The sequence below is a fragment of the Mytilus californianus genome, unplaced genomic scaffold (genome assembly GCF_021869535.1).
Source record: "Mytilus californianus isolate M0D057914Y unplaced genomic scaffold, xbMytCali1.0.p SCAF_14, whole genome shotgun sequence".
In the NCBI taxonomy this organism is placed as follows: domain Eukaryota; kingdom Metazoa; phylum Mollusca; class Bivalvia; order Mytilida; family Mytilidae; genus Mytilus; species Mytilus californianus.
The window spans coordinates 13,791,267-13,819,043 of NW_026262626.1; the positions used below are offsets into that span (position 1 = coordinate 13,791,267).

The 27,777-nt window shown below is 33.4% G+C and overlaps 1 protein-coding gene across 1 annotated transcript; it reads right to left on the reverse strand.

Annotated features, from left to right (window-relative positions):
• On the reverse strand, window positions 1-27,777 carry LOC127724238 (cysteine sulfinic acid decarboxylase-like). Its single transcript, XM_052231161.1, has 14 exons — window positions 27,656-27,777; window positions 15,741-15,874; window positions 14,399-14,492; window positions 14,121-14,211; window positions 12,142-12,248; window positions 10,088-10,338; window positions 9,000-9,116; window positions 8,399-8,463; window positions 7,138-7,216; window positions 6,112-6,193; window positions 5,576-5,693; window positions 4,298-4,352; window positions 1,827-1,916; window positions 1-294 (listed from the first exon to the last, which is right to left on the reverse strand). The coding sequence occupies exons 1-14, from the start codon at window positions 27,687-27,689 to the stop codon at window positions 115-117; spliced, it is 1,497 nt and encodes a 498-aa protein (XP_052087121.1). The 5' UTR covers window positions 27,690-27,777; the 3' UTR covers window positions 1-114.

Genomic DNA, 27,777 nt, shown 5'->3' on the forward strand with positions numbered 1-27,777 from the left:
TTATAATCAAGATGTTTAATTGATGATAAGATTAAAGCATTAAATCATAGGCTTTTTGAAAAAGACAAACACAAGTTAGATTAAAGCTGCACGAATCATTATAACTCAAATAATTTATACATCTTCAGCAAGTCTTATAATCTCGTCAACGATGAAATCCATATCAGATTTTTCACAGACAGGATTTCCAACAATGACCCTGAAGAAGTTGACTAATCCCTTCGTAGATAAAGGTTGATAGCTGATCATTATTGAACCTTTGAGCATCATCCGAGCCTTTATAGCTGGAGCTACCTATAAATCAAAATATATGGAAAATTAAATTATAGTTAGCATACTGACAAAATCTTGACCTTAACCGATGATCCAGCTGTAATCTGAGCTTTGGTTAGCGCATTAGCTACAGGTTACATTGCATATCAAATTTATGAATGTTTTGCTTTTGTCGTATTGTTTTGAAAGTGTTTCATTCTTAAGTCATTTTGAAGTTCTTAATATTCCCGTATGATGTAAGTCATTACCAATTTTACTGCACCAGTAAACTTCAACAAATTTTGATTATTTTGTTGTGTCAATCAGTTTCAATCATATGTGTTTCGGGTCAGTTGTAATTCATTTTTAGAAATTCTTTGTATTTAAAATATAAGTAAACAATAGGAAAATCCCTTAATAAGAACATGTTTTACATACATTTTTCATAATTAAGAAATATTGATTCCTACAATTTCATTGGTCGACAGCACCGGCATAGGAACGAATGTCCCCATTCTGATCGGACGTGGGTGCGTACTTATGCATCCCGTACAACCAAGCGGACACCCCAAGGTAAGGATTTTAATGCCGGTCGGGAGATCAAACTGAGTTACCATTATTCTATTCCTTAGTCACCCTTGGGTACGTTTATAGACAACGACCTATGAAGTGTTAAATGTGCGTTATTGTGTTTCCATTTCTTAAGATTTTTTTCCGAACGAGTAATCGAGTATCGATCGGTAAAACCAACGACTACTCGATTAGTTATTCTCCACGAGTTCCCAAATATATTGATTAAAAACAATTTACATGTTTTTCCCAAAGTCTGCATTAAAGGGCATTCGGTGTAATCAATAAGGACTGAACAAACTGCAAATAACGGCATGTGGTTATTGACAGAAAAAAAACAAAACAATTACAGATATACGCCGCCATATTACTGAAACAGAAAGATACAAGTCAGACAGAGTAAAATTACACAAATGATCATAACCCATATATAATTATATTATACATTTTCTACAAGTCATAATCTCGTCAACGATAAAAATCTAGATGAGATTTGACATCATTGAATTAGGCTGATCATTGAATTTGTACTTTACATGGGAAACAAGACGGGTGCCAATAGTGAACCAGGACGTGCTTACTCTTGCGGATCATCTCCTGTTTTGGAGGGTTCGTGTTGCTCATATGTCGTTGACAGTTTTTCTCTTCGACTTGTGAGTTTTAATGGTCTCCTAGGTATCTCCGGCCTTTTTTTTGCTTATGGCACTCTGAATTTATGTCAAAACGAGCGTGTTTGCAGACCGCATACTAGAAAAAAGAAACTGGACACCACTACTGTTTAGATGGTCCATTTGTCTGAAAACTTCAGGAGTACGATTAATAAAGCAATCAATGCATACTTGCTCCAAAACTTGACCTCTTTCATTTACATTCAATTGATTATAGAAAGTTTAAAAAACTCTATAAAAATTTGGAGCATGCATTGTTAAATCTTAAATATCATTTTATGGAGCTGATCTGTGGATTGGGAAATACAATGGGATGGACATGTAAGTTAAACTTACCTTCCCAATTTCTTTCCACCATCCTGCTGTTTCATGTTTACCACGGAGACGTTGTGGAATATACCAAAATGAAATGTTTGTACATTGAAACTGAAAATTACAAATTTCGTAAAAAGTATGAAATGAACAGGTCATAAAAAATCATAACATTGAAATAAGTGAGATCATAGTATGTGTTATGAAGGTTTGGATGTAACTATATATTTACGAGACAAATATTATATCAAATTCCTATTTTGACAGACAACATTAAAGAGGAAGTTAATGACAGAGGAATTTTCGTATTTTGTTGTATGTTTTCACTTTCTGAAGGTAATTTATAAGACTTGTAAAGAAGTCCATAATAAATGATAAATTGACACACCAGGGTGTTGTGCGCTTTTGTTATCACAAGCAGCTTAAGGATGTTCGTTCCTCTGTTTCAAAATAATAAGCTTTTTAAAAGACTGTTATAAATTGATAGTATATAAATAACGGAACTTAAAAAGAAGAAAAATATGACAGGGGCGTGTCCTTGTTTTTGAGATATAATCAATTGAAAAAATTTGGCGGGTAAATGATTATCTCTAGATTTTTCATACATTTAACATTGGCATCTTTTTCTTTCAAAAACTATGAAAAAATAACAAGGATTTTAAAAGATTTTCTAAAATGGCTTTTTAAACTATATGTTATAAAATTATGAAAAGAAAAGTAGGGGTTAGTGGGTGAATTTTTTATTGGCACTACATGGATAAAACTAGACGATTTCGACTATCTGATTCAAAAAACAAGAGTAGCGAACATCCTTAACATGAATTAACACCTTATAATTTGGATCGTCCTGAGCATGCATGAAATATTTGCACTCAACGTTATAGCTAGGTAACCAACAATTAATATAATTTTTGAGTGTCCGAAACATTTTTCTGGATTTATCCTTATCAGAAACGCCCCAACTAAAATATTTGAAAGCCAGGGATGCATAAATACGTAGAAACGTTAGGATATTAAAATACATGTACCTTAATTTTTGAGTTGATATTTTAATTCGCTTGGATGTCTGATGGTACGTTCACTAAAATTTTTTATACTGAATTTGAATTTAACCATCATATGTAGAAACACAACATTGTAACTTATTTGTTTACCTTTAATTTGTTTACCTTTAATTTGTTTACAGGATTGGGTCGATATCGCGGTTAAGTGGACAGTAAATTAAGACTGTCGAACCCTGACATAAGTTAGTTTCGTCCAATTATCTTTGAATTAATTTGAAATTAAAACTGAGAAAATAAGGTCATTTTATTTGTCCACGCATAGTTGGCCTTTTAAGGTTTTATGGTCCATTTTAGTCATATAGCTCGTTCGTATATTCTTGAGTTTCATTTTTTATTTTTCTTCCAGGTTAAGATCTTTGGAAGCATAACATTCATAAAGTATTTTTATCATTATCATAATTTTACAAACGTAAATGTTCTTGTCTGAAGAAAAATATGTGTAAATAAATGTATCAACGAAAAATTAAGGCAACATGCTAGTTATTTAAAAGTTGGCTTATTTCAATGCTGTTTTGCCATTTCGCTCAATCAGAAATTTGAAAAAAATCAATTAATTCTAATATAAAAAGCTTTTAATGTTGTGTATGTCTGATGAACAAAAGGGTTCATTAAAGCACACTGAACATGTGAATGTAGTTTATTAACTTCAGATTTAACATTCCCACACCGAGGTGTAATTGATGAAAAGTTTGTAACGGTGGGTAAGTTAAATATGAATCCGATTCCCACGGAAGAATTTTGCTCCTTGGGAATCGGATCAAGATTTTACCTACCCTCCGTTACATACTTTTCATTAATTGCTCCTTGGGATTCGGACCCCTCCGCGGAATTCGGATCGGAATACCCGGTGCATGTGATCCCATCAAATTAATAGACATGTTTAAAGGAGAGGTGGATTAACCAAAAGGATAGTTAAACTCAGAAGTCGAAAACGAATTGACAATGCAATGGCAAAAAGAAAACGAAAAACCATCAAAAGATAAACAATAGTCTACAAACACAACATAGAAAACTGAAGACTGAGCAACACGAACCTCACAAATCGGTTGTGATCTCAGGTGCTCCGGAAAGGTAAGCTGGTCCTGGTCCATATGTGGCACCCGTAGTAATTTAAACTATACTATATATGTTCTTATACCATATGCGGATCCAGGAATTTGAAAGGGAGCTCGGACCCCAAACTAGACAAAATTTGTAGTGGAACCGGTAAAAAGTCTGAAGTAACCATAAATGAAGCCCCATACGGGGGCCCGGGCACCCAGCGTCCCCCCTAAATCCACCTCTGTTGTAATATAATTGTCTGTTCCAACTATTGGATTGTTTATATGTGTAAACATTGAAAAGATAGAATTTTTCTTAAATAAAAAGGAGGACGAGCAGAAGGTCTTTCGTATTTTACATTAATTTTTATTAATATATATATATTTATACCTCCGGTAGAACTAAACGAAATCCTTCTGTTCTTTTAAGTTTTTCTGTTAGATACCTGGAAATAAAAATCTCATAAATGATACAAATCACCTAGCAAAAAGTACTTAGTACAATGATCCTACATGTATACAATCTATAACTCATCAGAAAAAGCTTGTAAAACATAAAATTTAAATATTGGAATATTAGTGTCAGTAGGATATTAAAAAGCTAATCAGTATCCCAACTTTCCCGTTTATTAGTCCCCTACCGACGAAATCGAAGGGGACTTTAGGTTTGCACTACGTCTGTCTGTCTGTCCATCTGTCAGTCCGGCAAATCAGTTTTCCAGACTTTTTTTCTTCGTGCTTGAAGATATTGATTTGATATTTGGTTTATTGATTTATTATGACAAGTTACAGGTCAATTTCAATTTTCACGATTTTAGCTTTTCTCTTTGTTCAGTTAAAGCCCTTTCCCTAGAATTAATTTTTTTATGAAATACTTATTAATTAGTAGATTTATGTTCAAAGGGAAATAACTCATTTTTTAAAAGACTTTAAATACAAAATGACATTTTGGATTTTTTTTCCTTTTCTTTGGTAAATTGTTTGAAGAATTTAGTGGTAGGTTTGTTTGTCATTCTTGAAGATATTGATTTGATAATTAGTATATAGTTTTATCATGACAAGTTACAGATCAAGTTGGAATTTTGTTCCAGTCTGATAATTTTGTGCAGAGTTATGGTCTTTGGACATAGAAAATTCACTTAAATAATCAGTTTTCAATAGTTTATTCGTCATGCTTGAAGATTTTGACCTGATATCTTTATGTAGTTTTACACCATGACAAGTTATAGATCAAGTTAGAATTTCGTTCCATTACAATGAATTTGTAACCGGTAGGGGACTATGTATTGCCATGCAATACTCACAGAATGCTTGTTCATTTTTTGGTTAAAAACAATTTTTTTAAGCACTGCTTTAAAATAAGAATTTTTGTTCAACAATATTTTCATGAATACAATTATTTGTAACATTATTGAACTAGATATTTATTTTTTTTTTTTTTTATAATTACAATATAATTATTCAAGCCATTTTCCTCTATTCTTTATTTATTTTATCCATTATTCTCTAATCTTTATACTTAAGCACCCAATTATTTTCTATCCTTTATTATTTTTGCCTGTTTTTCTCAATTCTTTTTTTTTTTAACCTTTTTCTGCACTTTTTTGTCAAATATTCACAATTCTGTAAACCCCATCCATACCCTCGTATAACCAAGCGTCCTACTCACGTCGCATTTTCAAATGCTTTCTCAATCCTAGCAGCCATAGCTTTATCACCACGACCTTTCCACATCAACCACAATTTAAGGACATCATTTTTACGACCACACTGGATTGTTCTATCCCCTATTTAAAGACAAACAAAGCACCAATATAATCACATATTTGGAGCTACGATTAAGGAAACAAAGAATTATTTTAATCTTCTATAGAATAAAATTCGTATTGCTCAGTCTTTAGTTTTTCTACACGTATGTTGTATTTTGTATACTGTTATTCGTCTTTTGATGGTTTTTCATTTATTTGCCATGGCATTGCTAGTTTGTTTTCGACTTATGAGTTGGAATTTCTCTTCGGTATCTGTCGCCTCTCTTTTGATAACTAAAATCTACATGTAACCAGCAACGATCAAAATTTTTTAATGTATCATATTTCAAAAATTTGAACAGAAAATCGACCCTTTACTACATCTTTTTCATGAAATCTTTATTTTAACATTGCCTTTAAATACATAACGTCTCCGTAATGTCAAGAAGAAATTTACCTATATCAAATGACGTATCGTAAATTTTGTCTGGTTGAAACAGATACTCGGCTCTATATGCATTACAATTTTCCAAAAATCCCTGTTAAAAAAGATCAACCATATTAGAATATTTTAACACATTTTAATCATTTGTTATTGTGAGTGATTATTTTTCCGCGTTCTGTTGCCCTTGATGAAAATTTCAATTCCCAAGGGTGACTGGTGAATAGAAATGTGGTCACTTTGGGTTCTTTGAGAGGATTAGCTAGCTATTAAACCAGGTTTAATCCACCATTTTCAACATAAGGAAATGTCTGCACAAAGTCAGGAAAATGACAGTTGTTTTCCATTCGTTTGATGTGTTTGAGCTTTTGATTTTGGCATTGTATAAGGGACTTTCCGTTTGCAATTATCCATGGAGTTCGGTATTTTTGTTATTTTAGTTTTTTCTTCCGACCGGCAGTAAAGCACTTGCCAAAGTGGGGCGTCTGTTTGGTTTTGTGGGATGTTTAAGTAAGCAGCAACGACCGGTTAGAATGGGAATGTAAATTCCGATGCCTTGTGTAGAGATAACCCTTGCACCAACTCTTTGAGGAATCCGTAGGTACATGCAGCCTGTTGCAAGGCAAACTTTCTGTCCAATTTTCCCCGACCTTCATCTCGGAGGCCTCTATTGCAGGACATAACTATTGTATCTATTGTTAATTTCTTCTCGTCCTGAACATGCATGAAATATTTGCCACTGGACATTAAGCAAACATCAATCAATCAATTAAAAGTTCAAATGTTGAGTTATCTTTCGTTTCAGATATCAGGTGAATACAATATAGGCAATGTTGTGATACTAATACGTACTGAAATTTAAATGTAAGATGAAGCTTTGCTGAATACAAATTTATTGTATCAACCGTCTAAGTGTACATTTTGAATGTTCGAAGCGCATCATGTGGAAAAGTCAAGTATATACAAAACATTAAATTTTTGAATTCTGAAGACAAGTGAACTGTCTTTTAAAGAAATCATACAAACAGTTTATATGTTAACCTTTTCTTTTACAACGAAAACTGAACACTGGATACCAGCGCCACCCATTTTGTGTATATTCCATGCTACAGAATCAGACCTTCAAAACAACATTCAGAAATGACATAGATTGCACAAAACATTGATTAACATGTTAAACAATATGGTTTTAATGTGTATTATATTTCGTAGAATATTCATCGGAAAGTACCAAGACCTAATAGATAGATATTTAGTGTCTACTTCATAAATAATACAAAATGGTCTCGAGTTACACATTCTAGGTGCTGAATTCGAAGTTGTGTATCTTTTTCTTTAGGTTACAGTTTTCCCTTTATTTTTTTTTGTGCTATTATGTTCCTTTCTGTCGAATGACTCTTGACGTGACTCGGTATTTATGCATCCAGCTATTGAGGTTTTCTTGGTTTGAGAGTTCCTGGTGCAGGTTAGCCCAGAAATGCGTTTCGGAAGCAAGATGTTTTATGGTGTTTCATTTTGTTTACCTCTGTCTTTATATTTTACCTTATCGAGAAAGTGTAAACTATATACTGTAGGTACTACCTTTGTCTTTGGTAGATTCGTTTGCATGTTTGTTTGAATTTTTTATGCAGCTGTATTGTATGTTTACACTGTTTTGGCTGCTGAAACCCAAATATTGTCACATAAATCTCTTTGGTATGTTTGGGTTGCTCACCTAATTTTGTCAAGATAACGGAACTATAAACAAAATTCATACAAGTGGAAGGTTTCGCTAGTTATAAAACCAGGTTTAACACTCCAGTTTCTTCGGAAAATGCATGTATCAAGTCAGGAATATGATAGATGTTTTCCATTCGTTCCGTTGATTGATTGATGCATGAAATATTTGCCACTGGACATTAAGCAAACATCAATCAATCAATTAAAAGTTCAAATGTTGAGTTATCTTTCGTTTCAGATATCAGGTGAATACAATATAGGCAATGTTGAGATACTGATACGTACTTAAATTTAAATGTAAGATGACGTTTTGCTGAATACAAATTTATGATATCAACCGTCTAAGTGTACATTTTAAATGTTCGAAGCGCATCATGTGGAAAAGCCAAGTATATACAAAACATCAAATTTTGAAAATCTGAAGACAAGCCTTTTAAAGAAATCATACAAACAGTATATAGGTTCCGTTGATTGATTAAATCAAACGTTTGAATTTGTCAGTTTTATTGACTCCCCCCCCCACCCTTTATGAAATTACCTTGGATTTCGGTATTTATTTTTATACTTTCTGAATACTACGAACCTTTCAATTCCTTTAGTAAGATGTTTCAACTTATCGGACAGCATTACTCCACCTCCCCATGCTCCCTATAAACAAATACAAGACAAGTTACTGAAATGAAAAATACAATGAGACTGAGTATACAAATGAAGACATAATGCATATAGCCAATAACACAACCATCTACCAAAGACCAAAAAGGCTGCTCGTATCACCCCGTGTAGAATTGAAGACCGTATATGCACGTGTAGTCTTTTTGTGATGTTATTTTTTCATTGGCGATTGGTCTTAGTATTTCATCGACATCGATCACTAGCCGCTCAACACTGAGGTTGTGTGTTCGAGCCCACCTCGTGGCAGGATTGTTAAACTTCGATCTACATGTAAATTTACTAGGATTGTATGTCTAAACTCCATGAGTATTTCCGAGCAATCCTCTTTCATCCACCTATAAAAACTGCACACCAAGCGATATAGCAAAGAGTGCTGAAGGTGACTATCAATCAATCAATCAATCTTATATTTTTGGAGAAATTTAAATCAAAAATTTCATTGAAAGAAGAAACATTTTTGAGACAATAAAAATTCGCTTTTGTTTAACATAATTTCAAACAGTACATACGTCTGCGTGCATCCATACATTATAACGTTGACAAATATCAGCCACAGCCTCAAGATCGTCATAAGATCCCAACACTGTTGTACCACACGTTGCCATAAACATGATGGGAGCACATTTCTGAAAAAATAAAAAGCATGGAAATATTTGGTATGATATTTTAAGTAAAATAGGCTCAGTGTATGAATTCCTATATACATCTAATAAAAAGGCAACCACCGCTATAAAAAAAAATAATCAATTTCTTCGAATATGATAAAGCATTCGGGTTACACAAAATAAAATGTTTGTAATCATGGTTTCGAAGCCAAATATTTCAATGCCAAGGATGTATAAGAACCGAAACCGTTAAAGGGCTATATAACCAACACGGACATTAAAATAATAGCCAAATCCATCTAAGGGCCACCTTGCCTGAGGGAGTTAAATCCTTAGTTTCTTAATAATATCTAAATTTATTATTAGACTATTTTAGACAGGCTTGTTAAAATCATGAAGTACTGACTACTGAGTGAACTATATGTTATCAATTTACATATACCACTTATCTTGCTTACTTTTGATACTCGTAACTAATGCTTAACATTAACATTTCCGAGAGTTATGTTTAGAGGGTTGGAAAGGATGGAACTTAAATCTGTTCATTAGAAAACTCTTTGCTATAACAATCTTTTTTTAATATATCGAGAAGATAATAAATTTTTAACGCTTGTTATTAGAATATTTGATATTTTTACTCTATTTGTTTTGCATTTTTATACTTTGTATGTATTACATATTGAAAGTTTGTATAATGTCGCTAACCCGTGATAATTCTTTTACGTGAGTGACATGTAACATTTTCAATCCATGTTTTATTTTGATACTAATTGATTTTTTATTGTACTGAACAATGTTTGCTATAAGCTACTTGCAAAAATTGGCATCTTAGTTTTTGTAGATACAGAAAAATAAAGTTATGAACTAAAACGGTAATGGTTTCCTGATATTTGTCTTCACATTTGTATGGGTTTAGCCCCATAATTGGAAAAATTATGTCCCTTTCTGACGAATTTCCTGTATTAGTGTATCCAAGCTTACATCATACATACATTTTGTTTACACTGACGTATCTTGTGTTCTAAATCCTCCGGAATAATTCTACCTCTATCATCGGTTTTGATTGTTACAACATTATCCGTCCCAAATCCGAGAAAGCTTGCACCTTTTTCAATAGAATAGTGTGCGTCTTCGGACTTCAAAATGGTCATTGGTTGGCAGGTAAACATGCCTTTTTGCTTTAAAGTGGAATTGTATCTCAATCTAGCTAAATGTATAGCTGTAAGATTCGAGAAGGAACTACCTACCAAAAAGAAGTGAAGTCTGAAACAATTATTTTTTTTCTTATTAATAATATAATGCCGCAATTAGCCCACAGGAACAATAACTGTACTTTCCTAGATTTAGATATTTGATCGATCCTTTGAATAAGCTTATTTTAAAAAGTTACCAATTCAACACTGTAATGAGATCTATAAATAATGTTTTTATCGGTATACATATTGATTTTGTTATCAATAAAATTGAAACCCAACTACTAGTAAATATTATTGTTATACACAAATGTTCATTCACGGTCCCCCCCAAGGGTGACTGGGGAATAGAAGTATGGTCACCATTGGTCTTCCTCCGACCGGCAGTAAAACCCGTGCTAAAGTGGGGCGTCCGTTTGGCTGTCCGGGATGTACAAATTTGCAGCCACGTCCGGTCAGAATGGGCACGTTAAATCCGATGCCTCGTGTGAAGAGAGTGCCACGCTCTTTGTACGTAAAGAACCCTTGCAACAACTCTTTGAGGGGTCCGTAGGTGACCTGTTGCAAGGCTAAATTTCTGTCCCTGTCCAGTGTGCCCTCATTTCCCGTGGCAGTCTGAATTTCTCCGACCTTAATCCCTTAATCTTAATACAGAACCTACCTATTGTGTTTATTGTTAACTTGTTCTCGTCCTGAATATGCATGAAATATTTGCCACTGGACGTTAAGCAACCAACAATCAATCAATCATTCACGGTCCTATCTGTCGATACCTATATTTTGGCATTACACAAGGTCATGACTTTCTCTGACTTTTAATGTCGTCTTTACACTTAAAACATTGGATTTTGGATGTGTTCTGATTGATATTTTAGTCTTAGATACATTATTTTGTTATGAGTTGTTACTGGCTTTGAACTAGCTTTCAGTTACTGCATAGATGTATAAACCCATGGGTTTATACATCTATGGTTACTGCGAGTACTCTTAGATCTGTACTTTGTGTCTTTTGTGTCAAACCACATCTTCTTATTTGCATATCAGTAAAAAAAAAATAAACTACTTGTGTGCATTATTTTGCAATTACAGAACTCGTATAAAAACTTACCATACAAAAACGAAAAAAAACCATGTATATATTAAGTACAAAATATTAAATTTATACATATATGATGAGAGTGTCCCACATTATCAAGTTAAGATTATAGACTATTAATTGATTTTGAATGCTTAGTCCAGTTGCAAATATTTCATGCTTATTCAGGACAATAACAAGTTAACAATTAATATAAAAGGGTCAATCGGGATGGCAGAGTGGATAATCAGACTCCTACTTGAAACGGTGAGTATTTTGGAGAGTATTTAGGCACCGAGTATTTCGGTAAATTTGCATTATGGAGAGGGTCCAAACTGTCGTTGGTCAACTATAAGGATATCTTAAATTTAGATTCCATAAAAATGATAACAATTTTTCAACTGAGAATCAAACACATAAAAAGTTAAATTATTCTATTTGTAATATATATAAAATCGTGCAAATGCCATGCCTATCAATACTGATAGTTTAAATAGTATATGACTATGCCAGATAATATTCAAAAGCAAATAATGAAATTCAATAGAACTTTCAATAATTGTATAACAAATAAAAGATTTGGGCGACATCCACTCACTAAAAACAAATGGATATTTACTTGAAACTTTCTTTTTTTTATGGAGAACATGCTTATCTGTTGAGAAAATATAAATAATTAGTGGTAAATATTATCAATAAACTGCAACAAATGTTAAGTTAAACACAGAATGTCGCTGAAGTTACGAAAATCTTAAAATTGTTAATAAAATATCAATACCTGGACAGAAAATGCCTTCGCCATCTGGATACCCGATCACTGATGATATCTTTTTGAAAATATAATTTTCTAACGTCACCATGACTGGAGACACTTCATATGTATGCCTGAATAATATTTTTTATTCTTAGTCTATTGTATATTTTTTGTATTTTACAAACCTCGTGCATGCATATTAAATTATAATTTTCATTATGATCACCAACTTTAAATTATTCCGATTCACTATTAAATACATGGAATTATTACGCATAAGCTCAGTGAGTAGGGAAAATTCATAAAACCCACCATTTTCTTCATAAAATGTCTGTTCCAAGTCAGGAATATGACAGCTTTTTTTTCATTTTTTCCATTGGTTGATATAGTGTAGTGTTTAATGTTGTCAGGTTTTATGGACTTCTCCCTTTTTAATTTAACCGTGGAGTGTGGCATTTTTGTTAATACTTTTTCATTATAAATCCATATATTGTAGCCATGTCTCTTTGTATTTGAATACAGCAATGTCGATATGTAGAATGAAAAGGGAATGATACCAAAAGGCAACAGAAATAAATCAAGATACCAAAAGGCAATAGAAATAAATCAAGATACCAAAAGGCAATAGAAATAAATCAAAATACCAAAAGGCAATAGAAATAAAACAAGATACCAAAAGGCAACAGAAATAAATCAAGATACCAAATAGAAATAAAGCAAGATACCAAAAGGCAATAGAAATAAAACAAGATACCAAAAGGCAATAGAAATAAATCAAGATACCAAAAGGCAATAAAAATAAAACAAGATACCATACCAAAAAGCAATAGAAATAAATCAAGATACCAAAAGGCAATAGAAATAAATCACGATACCAAAAGGCAACAGAAATAAATCAAGATACCAAAAGGCAATAGAACCAAAACGCAATAGAAATAAGTCAAGATACCAAAAGGCAATAGAAATAAAACAAGTAACCAAAAGGCAATAGAAATAAATCAAAGGACATATCGAAAATATAATTTAAAAAGTGAAATTAAATCAAGATTACAACAGTAAAAGTAATTTTGTGATAAATTATGAAGGAAAGGAATTATATACCCACTATTCATCACCACCATATGACAACAAACACCCTTGATAAAGTATTGAATGGGTAATATTAGTTATCTTGGTGTAATCAAGCCTTAGGATGTACAGAATTTTACACCGGTGTTGGAAATTCATACACCTTGAGGCGCAGTCGAAGGGGTATGTATTTACTACACCTGTATAAAATTAGGTAGACCCCTGATTACACCAAGAAAAGGAATGTATTTCTTATGAAGAATTCTTTCACTCACTTTTATATCGGAGAATAAAATTGAAATGTCTTATGAGGAACGTCCATTACACATTTTTAAATTCCGATGTTGCTGCGTATTGTCAAATAACATTTGTTTTTTTTTTTTATTTTGCCAAAATTATTTTTCTTGTGATTTTGCATTTTTGGAAATTTTGGCAAATTGTTATCCCCGGTTATCTGTGGTGGGGTGTTATTTACACCCGGGTGATTAACCTATCAGATTGCAATATTCTTGCTTTAAAAGAAATAACAGTAATAATCAAACATATTAAACAGTACAACAGACCTCAACAACCAGATTTAGGGAAGCGAGAGATTATAACAGTATAAGTATAAATGATTATATGATATTATATGAGTGAGAAAAGCTTGTATGGAGACAAGAAATTTATCCTTATTCCAAGGAACACAAACCCGCACTCTCCCAAGTCTACATTTACCTTTTGGTAATATAGGTCTTCACATGTTTCGGTACTTATACATCCTTGACTTTCGAATATTTATCTTAGAGCGTTCTGATTAAGGTAAATCCAGAAAAAAAAACCACATTTTTAATTGTAATATTTTTACAAGAGGGTTAATAAGGCTTCTCAATGACCAATATATTAACTATTTATCATTTAGGTAAAAAATAACCTTAATCATGAATACCACTTACACATTACAGTTCAGGGCCTCGGTTAACCAAGCTCCAAACAGACTGTATGGATCAATGGCGGTGTACATCGTGTTGAAGAAATGTGGATGGCCTACAAAAAAGGTTGAAATAAATCAACATTAAGAAGCATTAAAGAAACAGCGTTGTGATGATTTTAAATTTGTTCATAACAATCCAAACGACAAACGGTAGTATATAAGAAAAATATTCCTATAGTAAGAAAATGACAATTCATTTAAATTCCTTTATTTAATTGTTTTATTCGTCCATTACATTACCTGGTACAATACTGCCATTTATTACTTTCTTTCCTAGCTCCAACAATTTCTCACGTGGTATAGGTTCTTCGCAAATCTCCAGATCTAAAAAATTCTTTGTAAATGTTTGATTAAATAGAAATCGTTTATAGTAATAGTAATATATTGTAACAACATTTATAATTGATCTTACTACGGAAATAATAAATTAAAAGAAGAACATGTAGAAAACACATTCAAACCATATTTAAACCCAAAAAATCATGTTTTGGCCATTTGTCATTTTAACCCCTCTCTAGTCGATGTCACATGCATCTCAAAAATCGTTAAAGTAAGGTAAATTTACGAAAAACCCATTTTTTTTGGAGTAAGCACGTTATTAGTAAACACGTTTACATGTCCTCATGCCATTGACAATGTTTTGCATGTGCATGAGTCAAATCACGACTATGACTATTTGCTTAAAGTTTTCATTGAGATCTTTTTCCCAAAGAACACAACAAATGGCCCGAGAACACAGTTATTTCGTAGTGCATTTCTTAGAGACGATAAATTCAAATTAAAAATCTCACCTGCTCTATCGCAAAAAAAGATTTTTACAGTGTAGTGATCTACTATTGGGACAAATAATATCAAAATTATAAAAAAGTCTACCAGCTCTAACTCAAAATATTGACTATTCTATGATAAGGGGTCTAACATTCAGTTTGTCAGCTTCAGACATACAAATTTTTTTACCTTTTTTTAACTGGACCAAATCACTACTTTTATACATAAAGATTCAGCACCCAAATTTTTTTAACATGTAATTTCATCCTCTTACTTCATATTTCATGCATAACATATAAAGAAATAAATTTGAAAAGTGTATGAAAAAAAATTGCAAGTTATACACTGTCCACACTAGGGACCAAATGTAAAAGTTTTTTTTCGGAAATAGCTTGATGTTTAGTATTTGTGTTCTAAATTCTTTTAGAAAGATTATTTACTTACTTACTTTTGATGTTGTGAATTTTTCAGTCGCAATCGTTTCCAGCGATACACATGCACATGATGTAGCTCAAATACACTCTATATCATGTAGACATATGTCTTTTATTTTAAAGGTTGTTCAAAATAATCAGATTAGTAAAACGAAATCTAGAAAAATTACATTTGTAAACCTACTAATTTATGTTTAAAAAACGCAAAACAAAGCTAATGACGACTAGAATTGGGAAAATTATATTTTGAAATACCTCAGCGTATTCCAAAAATAATTCAAGTAATTGTAAAAAAACTAATTCTATTTTTAGTATTACGCAGATTTTATAACTTGCTAAAATTGAAAAAAGTATGGCACACACTTCAATCATTTACTTACTTGCAAGTCTATTGGTTGCTTGAAATTGAGAACTTTAGTGTTTGGATCGGTTTGCGGTATGAGAGCGTCATCTAGAATAAGCTTACTGAAGTCTTTCACAAATTGCTGGATTTCTGGTTCAGCATAGGAATAGCCTGCATATAAAGGAATATACATGCAAGATATATGGCATAAGTGGTTTATTTTTTTGTTTGTATATAACATGTATAAAGAGAGAGTGTGGGATATACGTAAATGAAACAACCGGTCTACAACACAAGAAACCAATTACAAAAATTTCGAAGGTCAACATAAAGTCTGTATAATATGTAAAGCGATAAATTGCTTTCAGTCTTAATAAAAAGTTGCCAAAAAAATTAAACAGACACCATAATAAATATTGCACCAAATTCTAAAAATAACAAAACAAACTACGATATATATGTCATATGACAACCACTGACGTGGTTCCCGACTGAGTTATCTGCCCTTCAATTCTCTATCAGTTGACTAACGAGCCTCCTCATGTGGTTTTTGATTATGTGATTACTTGGTCGTTTTTATAGTGATTATTTGATTACCAGACAAAACATTTCATGATTATTTGATTATTTGATAATCTAGAACTGTCTTTTTGATTATTTGATTATCTTGTTTAAAAAAATAATTAATGATTATGTGATTATATTGGCAAAACATTTATGATTATGTGATTACTTGGACACACCCATGAGGGGCCTCACTAACTAAAGGTGTTGATTTGTTTTCATCATCAATGGTTTATCAAACTTTAGAACATACTCGACCCTTCTCGTCCAATAAAAAGTCAGTTTTTCCCTTCTAATTTTCATAGTACATGGCTTTCCATGCACTATAAAATGCTTTACATGAATGACTTTTCAGTAATAGTTATACACCGAGGGATAGGTGTGTCTGGATAAGAAACCCCGACGGCCGGAGGCCGGAGGGGTTTCTTATCCAGACACACCGTATCCCGAAGTGTATAACTAACTTACACCCGATGCTAAACCACACATTTGTTAAGATTGCATAAGAAATGAAAAATAACGGATAATTTTTATCAAACCATGATTAATAAAAAAAAAAAAAAAAAATATTTTTATGTTAAACCCCACTAGTAACCTCCTTACTTTGACCATTGTTGTCCATCTTTATTCAAACTTTGACAATAGTTTACTGAGTAGATTTTACAAATGTCAAAGTTTCTGTTTCGCATATTATTAATAAATGAATGTGATTTCACTGGCCGTAGCTTTTACATAGGTCAAGGTTGACCGTATCGTGCATTCTTATAAAAAAAGCACATCACGTTCCTTGTATGCAGTTGCCATTATGGAGGGTTATGAGACAGACGATATTTTAAGTCAGGCATTAGATTTGGCAGAAGAGATTGAAGATGATGCTATATTTATTACCCAAAATACTTATCAGTCAAATGAAGGTAATCTTAAATGTATGTTACATGTTTTATCAAAAAAGCACCCCCCCCCTTTTCCTAACATTAAACAAACTTTCACACTGAGTGATAGGTGTGTCTTAATTAGAAACCCCGACGAACAGACACGCTTTATATACAAAAAAACAGATTACATATGTAGGAACCCACTTTTTGGGGCAGCTATTGTTTTTTTTACTTGAAGATGAATGTGAAGATTTGCGCTCAGAAGACTGTATTCCTAAAGGTATGTTTACAGTAAATAATATGTTATGCCGCTGCACAAATCGGCCACAACAATGCAAAGTTTCTAAAGAGCTGGCATAATGCATCTTTTATATACGTTTAATCCTTGAATTCATGAATATTAACTGATTTCAGTGATAACAGACTTTGCATTGAATCTTTATTGGACTTTTTAAACTACAGGCACAGGTTATTCCTAAAGAAACAGAATCCATGTTGTGGGAAAACGGGTTTCTTGGATATGATGATCCAGAAACTTTATTTCATACTATGTTTTGGACAATAGGTATAAACTTTGGTCTTCGAGGTGGTCAAGAACATCGCGACCTCTGCATGGAAAACTTTAGATCGGAAACAGCAGATATCGGCGAACATGTTTTGGTTTATAGGGAAACAGTGTCCAAAACATTCAGGGGAGGACTTGACCATAGGAATATTGAACCACACACGGCCAGAGCCTTTGAAAAGAGGCAGCAACCAGATAGGTGTCCCGTACACATATTCAGGACCTACATTCAGATTTATCATTAGAAAGAGCAAAGGAAGCCTTTTATTTCCAGCCCCTTGCTTGTTATAGAGATAAGTCCGTTTGGTTTTCGAAGCAACCAGTCGGGAAAAACAAACTTGAAGTTGTTGTAAAAACTGTGATGGGAAAAGCAGGCATAGATGGATTTTACACCAACCATTCTCTAAGGGCAACTACAGCAACTCGTCTATTTAATGCTAACATTCCGGAGCAGCTGATACGGGAGCAAACTGGTCATCGGAGCAATGCTTTGTGGTCATACAGCCGACCATCAGAACCACAGAAACGAAAAGTGTCCGAAATCCTGCAACTAAATGAAGATAGTTGCACCAGCGTCGGACCTACCGTGTCAAAACAAGCAACCACCAGCAGCAGCCCTACTGCGGCTAAACAAACAACCAACACCAACGTTCCTATCGTGTCCAATCCAGCCACCACAATTAACGCCGAATCAGTTCCATCGTTTGTATTCAACAATTCAAACATTAATATTTATTTAAGCAAGTAATGTTGTCTAATGTATATTGCAAATAAAAGTTCTTTAAACGTATGTTATTTGAGAAATGCCCTATGGGGTTGAAATTTAGAATTCAAGCAAAGGAGTATCAAATGAATATTTTTTTTTATTCCAAATAGATGCTAAATAATTTTTTCACTATGAGATTTCCTGATCTTTGTTTTTTTTAAATATGTCACGAGACAGTTTGTTGTGAACACTTTTAATTATCACTTCGGTTCATGCTATTGACAAAAACAATATCTATTGTTAGGAATAACAATGAACTCTGCTTTCGGGATGTAGAAGCAGGGGTTTCCAGAAACCCCGCTCGTCACACCCTGTGGTCAAAATCCTTTGTTATTCGAAACAATAGATCTATTCAAGGTACACTTGTTTCCAAAATAGAGACTATGAAGTATAACAATAGAACCGGGGTGTAATTGTAGATTAATTATGAAAGGGAACTCTTAATAACTACACTAACGAAGTGTACAATCCTCTGAGGTATTTTCCTTGGGAAAATAGCCTACTGATTAAAGACGAAAGTGAATAGAATTATAAAATAACATTTTGAATTTTGCAAATGTTTATCATGATACAGATATAACTAACGAACGAAAAATGAAATGGGGACAAATATGTAGGTAAAATAATCTTTTATTTTTTTTATTTTTTTTTGAAAGTAAATATCTTTTATTACATATCTGCTGTTTTAACAATTTACTCGGATTACAGCGTTAGCCCGAGTATCCCTGTTATTAGTTACTGAATTTCCAGGGGAAAAGCTCAGTAAAAAAGTAGTCAATTATTAAAAGTATTATCATATACATTCTTTAGAATACAGTGTATACATATAAAGTATAGAATTCCGTGGTATAAATCACGTGTTTACGGAACATCTATTTGCTTTCCGAAATAAAATAATCTTTTATTCAATTTTGATACCAGACATTCGAGTCAATTATTATTTTTTTTTCTTTCAAGAAAACAATGTCAGACTGCAGGATATATAAAGCAAAGGATTTTTTTCGAAAAAAAACACAATACATGTACATTCATCAATAAAAAGTAAGCATCTGATGTTGAATGGTTGTAATTCAAATATTTATAGAGTGAGTTTTATAATTATCAAAAATATACAAATTTCAAAAAGCTGAATTATATAACATTGTGTGCTTTTCAAAATCAAGAAATTTAAGGTATATAAGTATATTATTTACAATGTACCTGAAGCAGAAGAAAACTCAATGTTCGAACAATTTATCCTTTTTGTCCTCACAAAACTATGTTAGTGCTATTTCATTCCATCCATTGAAATAATCATTACCTATGTTATACATTCCTTTTGTTAACCTAGTTACACTTCATTATAAAAAGTGAATTCTTATCAAGGTTTGAATATTGCAATGGGAAAGGATAATTTTGTAAGGTCACTCGAACGTGTGAATATGTTCTAAATTGGTCGGATAATACTTCGGCTACGCCTTGGGCTTTAAATCTTCAAAAAACATGACCAAGTATTGTCTAACCTTTACTTGTCTGTTTTTGCTTATGATTATAGTTTCACTAATTGCACGAGCTACTAGACGTATGTTAACATGAGTGTAAATCACAAAAGTCTGCCATCTGATATACAAAGTGAATGTGAATTTTGACAATAAAGAGTTATATATAGTAGTACGACATTAGTAAAGCTTAACAAAACGAACTCTCAAAACAACTTAGATTGAAATCAAGCTTTTGGAGTATTCGTACTACAGCTTACCGAAAAGTTTCAAGAATTATATGTTGACATGAAAGGGCATACATGTACCAACGCCGAAACTGCTTACCTAATTTTTTGAAGAAAATTCAACAAAATAAATGGTCGTGGGAACTTCAAGAATGCATGGAGCAAGCTCACCACTTTCTTGGCAAATATGTTGAGCTGGAATTGTTATGCCAGAAAGGTATTGCGATAAACAATTTAACTGGAACAAGTTCGAGAAAGGCGACCAGCTGTATGTGTTCTTTCTAATTGGAAAAGCTGGTCACTCTCCTAAATTCACACCATAATGGCGTTGTCCTTGTCCTTGTCGAGTATACTCAAAGAGAACTAGGATGTTACCTCATTAATTATTTTGTGGTAGGTGTGTTCGAACACAAGTTATACATGTAGTTAATGTGAGGTTGTGCCACGGCCAGTAGATGAAAGGAGAAATAGTGATGTGTGAAAACGCAATCAAGATGATACTTTTCTGCAGGAAGGCGAGGTCCCGCAATCAGATGATAATGCGGACAAAATTGTTGATCTAAGCGAATCAAACTATACACTGCGGTCGAACAGGGTAAACAAGTACCAGGCGTTGGTATATGATTTTGTTAGATTTTATCGAAATATATTGTTGTATATATTTTCTTAATCATGTATACAAATATATATATGTACATTGTATATAAAGTAAATATGTACAGCAACTACCGGTACAAATCATTAGGTTTTTTTAATTTTATTTTTCAAAAATGGTAAAGTCAAAGGTAACAACAAGAAAGAGAGAGGATTGGTACGGAAGCCGATAAGGGCCATTCAAAAAAAAATGTTTATGTCATAATTACGACATAACATGTCGTAATAACGACATCGCTATGTCGTAATTTCGACATAACATGTCGTTATAACGACATCGCTATGTCGTAATTTCGACATAACATGTCGTTATAACGACATCGCTATGTCGTAATTTCGACATGACAAGTCGTAATTTCGACATCACTATGTCGTAATTACGACATAGCTATGTCGTAATAACGACATCGCTATATATATAAAAGAATATGTATTATGATTGCCAAGAGACTTAATGACACAGAAATTAACAACTACAGGTCATCATAATGCCCTCAATAATGAGAAAAGCCCCCGCATAGTCAGCTATAAAAGAGGGACGAAATATACCAGAGGGAGAGTCCCCGAAATGACAGCTGTTTAACAATTTAATTCAAACGAGTGAAAATAACGGTTTTAATAATGTACAAACAAAGACCGAAACACGAATATGCAACACAGCAACAAATGACAACCACTGAATTACAGACTCCTGACCGCTTTCTGATAATAACGACAACCTCATATAACTTTTCACTTTTTGAAGCGATAGGAATTTCAAAATGGTCGCCAGTAAAGGCAAAGTTTGTAGCGTAAACAAATTCATCTTTTTTTTTTGAGAATATTGAACACTTTATGCAATCAAGCTTAATTAAAGTTATTCACTAGCACCTCAGACTTGCACATACTAGAACTTTATTTATAATCAAGTCATATGAGACCCAGTTGAATAGGGAAGCAATTCAAGCTCCCCGGAGCCTCTAATTATGTTTGGCATTGCAGGTTCTGAATAAGATGAATTTTAAGCTTTTCCCAATAAAAACTATGTTAAACTTTGGACTCATAGTGCTCAGACCCACGGATCTCTGTACCTTCATTTGTACACACTTGAATCTTAATGTACTACTGAGGCTTGATGCAAATTATAACTGCATTGCTATTGTTGGTTCTTAATGAGATTCTTCAAGCGTCCTCCCCATTGAAGCCCTATTAAAACTTTGTACCCCAAGTTCTTTTAACCACTGTTCCCCAGATCAACTATTCCTACAAACTTAGAAGGAGGGTTGGGATCCCGCTAACATGTTAAACCCCGCCACATTCTTAATGTTAATATCCCTGAGGTAAGAAATCATTTTTTTCAGTTTTCTATCCAATTTTGATGTTTTTTCGTCTTATTTGGGACCTACAGAGGTTATCAAGGACTTGGAATACGCTGGTTTGTTCAAAAACGCAACTCTCAACAAGAAACCAAATGACACAGAAATTTACAATTAAAGTCACCGTACGGCCTTCAACAATGATCACAGCCCATACCGCATAGTCAGCTGTAAAAGGCCCCGAAATGACAAATGTAATACAATTCAAACGAGAAAAACTAGCGGCCTATTTTATGTACAAAAATAAACAAAAAACAAATATGTAAATTAAAGACTTGGGACATACACATACATAAAGAATGTGGCGGGGTTAAACATGTTAGTGGGATCATAACTCTCCTCTTAAGTTTGTAGGAATAGTTGTCCTGGGGAACAGTGGTTAAAAGAACTTGGGGTACAAAGTTTTAATAGGGTTTCAATGGGGAGGACGCTTGAAGAATCTCATTAAGAACCAACAATAGCAATGCAGTAATAATTTGCATCAAGCATCAGTAGTTACTGTACATTAAGATTCAAGTGTGTACAAATGAAGGTACAGAGATCCGTGGGTCTAAGCACTGAGTCCAAAGTTTAACATAGTCTTTATTGGGAAAAGCTTAAAATTCATCTTATTCAGAACCTGCAATGGAAATGCAGGACTTCATAATTTATACAAATCTGTACATGCAAAACATAATTAGAGGCTCCAAGGAGCTTGAATTGCTCCCCTATTCAACTGGGTCTCATTTGACTTGATTATAAATAAAGTTCTAGTATGTGCAAGTCTGAGGTGCAAGTGAATAACTTTAATTAAGCTTGATTGCATATAGTGTTCATTATTTAAAAAAAAAAAAAGATGAATTTGTTTCCGCTACAAACTTTGCCTTTACTGACAACCATTTTGAAATGCCTATCGCATCAAAAAGTGAAAAGTTAAACTATAAGGTTGCCGTTATTATCACATAGCGGTCAGGAGTCTGTAATTCAGTGGTTGTCATTTGTTGCTGTGTTACATATTCGTTTTACGGTCTTTGTTTGTACATTATTAAAACCGTTATTTTCACTCGTTTGAATTAAATTTTTAAACAGCTGTCATGTCGGGGACTCTCCCTCTGGTATCTTTCGTCCCTCTTTTATAGCTGACTATGCGGAGATTTTCTCATTATTGAGGGCATTATGATGACCCTTTGTTAATTTCTGTGTCATTAAGTCTCTTGGCAATCATAATACATATTCTTATATATATATATAGCGATGTCGTTATTACGACATAGTGATGTCGTAATAACGACATGTTATGTCGAAATTACGGCATAGCGATGTCGTTATAACGACATAGCGATGTCGTTTTAACGACATGTTATGTCAAAATTACGACATAGCGATGTCGTTATTACGACATGCTATGTCGTAATTACGACATAATTTTTTTTTGAATGGCCCTTATCGGCTTCCGTAGATTGGAGATGTCATTTCTGCAATGTAGATTACAAGACTTAGGTTGAATGGTAAAAATGCATGCTCAAATAAGCAAAGGAGAAGCGAGAAAAAGGAACTCTTTCGGTGTTAATAGGTCAATATGCTTCGTCATGACACAGAATTTAAATAGAAATCGGAAACAAATGTAAGGTCTTGACAAAGCTCTCTTGAAAAAAATAGACTCAAATTCCAGATTATTTGTCTGATATTCTTGGGCCTGATGATCCACAAACCGACGAGACCCAACGCAGTCATGGCCTCAAAAAGAAAGCAGGATCTAATTGACACGATAAGGAAATCTATAATACCACAGAATATTCAAACGTCGTGCACTGTATCCACAGCACCAGTTTCAATCTGAGTCGAAGCCAAGCTCACATAAGGAAACTTCCTCCACTGCCTTCAGTAAAGTCGCGGGACAGCTAAGTCATTTGTATCCCTGAGCATATGTATTGTACTGAGATCGATCTCGCCAATTATTGCAATTGCGACTGTAGTATTAAGTGCATCAATCCCGAGTGTCCTAATGGTAACGTTAATTGTGGACGACAGTACTCAAACGAACCCGAAGCCACTTTCACCAACTCTGACGCAAACGACATTTTCTAGACAAACATGACACCATTGAATCAGAAATGGAAAGAGAGGAGTAGGATGATTTTTGAACACGAACGATTAGTCAGATATCGACCAGAGAAAGTATTGTTTAGTTATCGGACGGTGCCACGAATTTAGTGCACGCCAAAACGCAGGAAGCTGGACAATTGTTTTAGGAAGTTAAATGGATAATTATTGAAGTTTGTAGGAAACTACATTATGTTTCCAGAATGAAAGAATGTTTTGGTTTTAATCAAAAGCGAAGTAATTATATTATTAAATGTTATTTTGTTGTATTTTCTAATATTTGTTGCTATCAGATGTGGACGTGAAATCCGATGTCTAGTGTTAAGAAAATACCAAGCTCTATGCACGTTTAAGAACCTATTCAACACAGCTCGCCTTGAGTGTTCAATAGGTGGCTAGTTGTTAAGTAAAATTTATGCACAAGTTTTGAAGGTAGTGTTTTTCAGTGGTACTCTAAAATTATATGTCTTTGGCAATAGGTTATATAGTAAAATTTCTATTAATTAAAAGCCGTTGATCAATTGCTAAGTCAACAATTATGTACATAGTTTAGTTGTAGGTTTCAGCATAAATGTCTTAAGATTTGTAAATCCGGCTACATCTGGAGTTAAGAAACTGGAGTAGATCAAAATGTCAATTACTCCACACCACCTCTGGCTTGGTTCTGATGTTGGCCAAGAACGGTCTTATATTGTTGGATTGTTCAAAATGCGGGGACGCATTTCTTTGGTGGGAAATGTAATAAAATTAGTTTATCGGTTTTATTTCACTCTGGTTAATCTTATTATTACTTTTATAACCGAAACTTTCATACAAATGAAATCGTTTAGTTTGAATATTTGAATTTTAAACGTTTGTCTACTTTCGAACTATGGAAGTTTATAATATTTAGATTCAGGAACGGACCGGTTATGGCTGGCAAACCCGGGAATATTCCGCTCAGTAGTTGTAAAATTTTGGACCGTCATTCACACGTTTTACAATATAGGTGTTGGATATGTCACAACAAACACTCATAGGAATAAGATATTTGGTATTATCCAAAAGTAAATGGTGTCGCCAAACAGATAAACTGCATTTTATTAAACACAATAATTTTCAATAATAAACTTGTTTTTTCAGAAAAAGACGAGGTGGATTCTAGATTCAGGCCCGTAGAGAACGACGAAGTTGCTGTGCAATAAAAACCGTACATACCGGTCAATACAATTAAAAAAGCAAATTGGGCAAAAAACATGTACAATTCATGGCGCCTTGGTGCAATGTTGAACGCAGAAGAAGAAGAACAACTCATTCTACAGAAAGATTTACTTTCTCTTACTGATGGTGAAATAATATCTCTGTTTCCTAAGTTTATAATGTCTGTCAGGAGAAAAGAAAACCTGAGACAATTTCAGTTAAAAGAAGTCGCTACGATAGAAATTCAACAAACAGCATGAACAGGGTCAATGGGTAAACCCTGGTTCGATACACAATACTCATTACACTGAGTACGTGACATCTGTACATGTAGTTTATTTCATTGATTTTATTTTCCTACTTGTCCGATACAAATAAGAAATAGCAATATGAATAAAATTATACAAATCCAATACTTCCCAGAATCATACTAACTATAGTTTTATTAGTATCTCCCAATCAAAAATTCAACCAGGAAGTTTTGTTTTATTAAGTTTCCGAAGGTAATATACGTATTACTACGGGTTTCTTAATTTCTAATAGTAGTATTAGGTTTCTAAATTGTACAGGGTTAACAGTAGTAAAAATAAGAATTACATATGAAATCCTATAACCTGTATTTTCTTTTGAAAATAAATTAATGTAAACATGTACATGAAATGTCCTGTCCTTGTATGACGTTAACCAATGCACCTTGATATTACTATTTCGCATTGTAATGACAATTGCGTCACGCTCATTGGGTAGTGCACTTTGAGAATGCTTCGGTTATAAAACTGTTCTTCGCATGAGGGAACCGTCATAATACTCTTCTTGCTACAGATATAGGTTAGTCACTTAGCGTATAACTTGTAAATTTAACTGATTAAAATATTTGAATAAAATCTACGGTAATGCTGCATATTAAATATTATACTATGATATCATCCGTGTCGATCAACAAAAGTGTTAAAACTTCTATAATATTAGCACTTAGTCTAATTTATTATGTGTTCATTTTTTTGTTGATTAGGTATCTTCTGTCACTTTCATCGCATTTTATGTAGGACAAACTGTATTTATCACACTATATTTAAAAAAACATCTCTTTTTTTAAATTGGGATACAGAGTGTGAGTAATTGTGTTTGTATGTGAATTGATTGATTGATTGATTGATTGATTGTTGGTTGCTTAACGTCCTGTGGCAAATATTTCATGCATGTTCAGGACGAGAACAAGTTAACAATAAATACAATAGGTAGGTCCGGTAATTGAGGTCATCTGGGTTGCTGGTCGGGAAAGTTTGAACTGCTACAGGAAAATGAGGGCAAATTGGATAGCGACAGAAATTTAGCCTTGCAACAGGCCACCTACGGACACCCCAAAGAGTTGTTGCAAGGGTTCTTAACGTGCAGAGAGCGTGACACTCTCTCTACACGAGGCATCGGATTTAACGTCCCCATTCTGACCGGACGTGGCTGCGTACTTGATACATCCCGCACAGCTAAACGGACACCCTACTTTGGCAAGGGTTTTACTGCCGGTCGGAAAAAGACCTGTAGTGACCATATTTCGATTCTCCAGTCACCCTTGGGGAAGTTTGTATGTGGACATTTTTAGCTATAATAGAATTATCAGTTATTTAAAATGGTTGATTTATTTTAAAAGACAATCAGCACATTAGATTTCAAATCATCAAACTATAAATAATAATTGGGTTTTATAAATTTTCTAAATACTAAGGATTTTCTACCCCAGGAATAGATTACCTTAGCTGTAATTAGGAAACCTTTTTTGAATTTCGGGTCTTAAATGCTGTTCAACTTTGTATTTTATTTCGCCTTTTAATTTTTTGTTTTATTCGAGCGTCACCGATGAGTATTTTGTAGACGAAACGCACGTCTGCCGTACACATTTTTTTATCCTGGTATCTATGATGAGTTATATTTATAATCTTCGTTGTGCGATAACAGAAATAACGCCTCTGAAGGTACAAATGTATGCAAATGTGTGCGTCCTACATCCGAAGCGCTTTATGGGAACGCACAAACAAAAGAATTTGCTAGCCATGGTATGGCTGGGTACACAAATTTCCTAGCTTCTAATTTCAGATTGATAACACGTTGGTAATGTTAAGAATGGTTTCAAATTGTAGTTCAATCACAATTAAAAAAGTTGTAGGTAAATGAAGATCGTAAAATAATGGTTAAGTATCATTTAGGCTTACCTTTAAGGCAGTTGCTGTTGTCGGATTCGGCCATTACACATTCATAAATTTACCGTTACGAATTGTAAACGTCGACTAAATTTACTTATAATGCATATTTTATAACGATTGCAACACTGAAA

Coding starts and splice junctions, on each gene's coding strand:
- LOC127724238 (XM_052231161.1), bottom strand. CDS start 27,689: ATGGCCGAATCCGACAACAGCAACTGCCTTAAAG. Junction 14,493..15,740: donor AGCAACCAATAGACTTGCAA/GTAAGTAAATGA, acceptor ACATTTACAAAG/AATTTTTTAGATCTGGAGAT. Junction 6,194..7,137: donor TTTTCGTTGTAAAAGAAAAG/GTTAACATATAA, acceptor CTTTTTTAACAG/GGATTTTTGGAAAATTGTAA.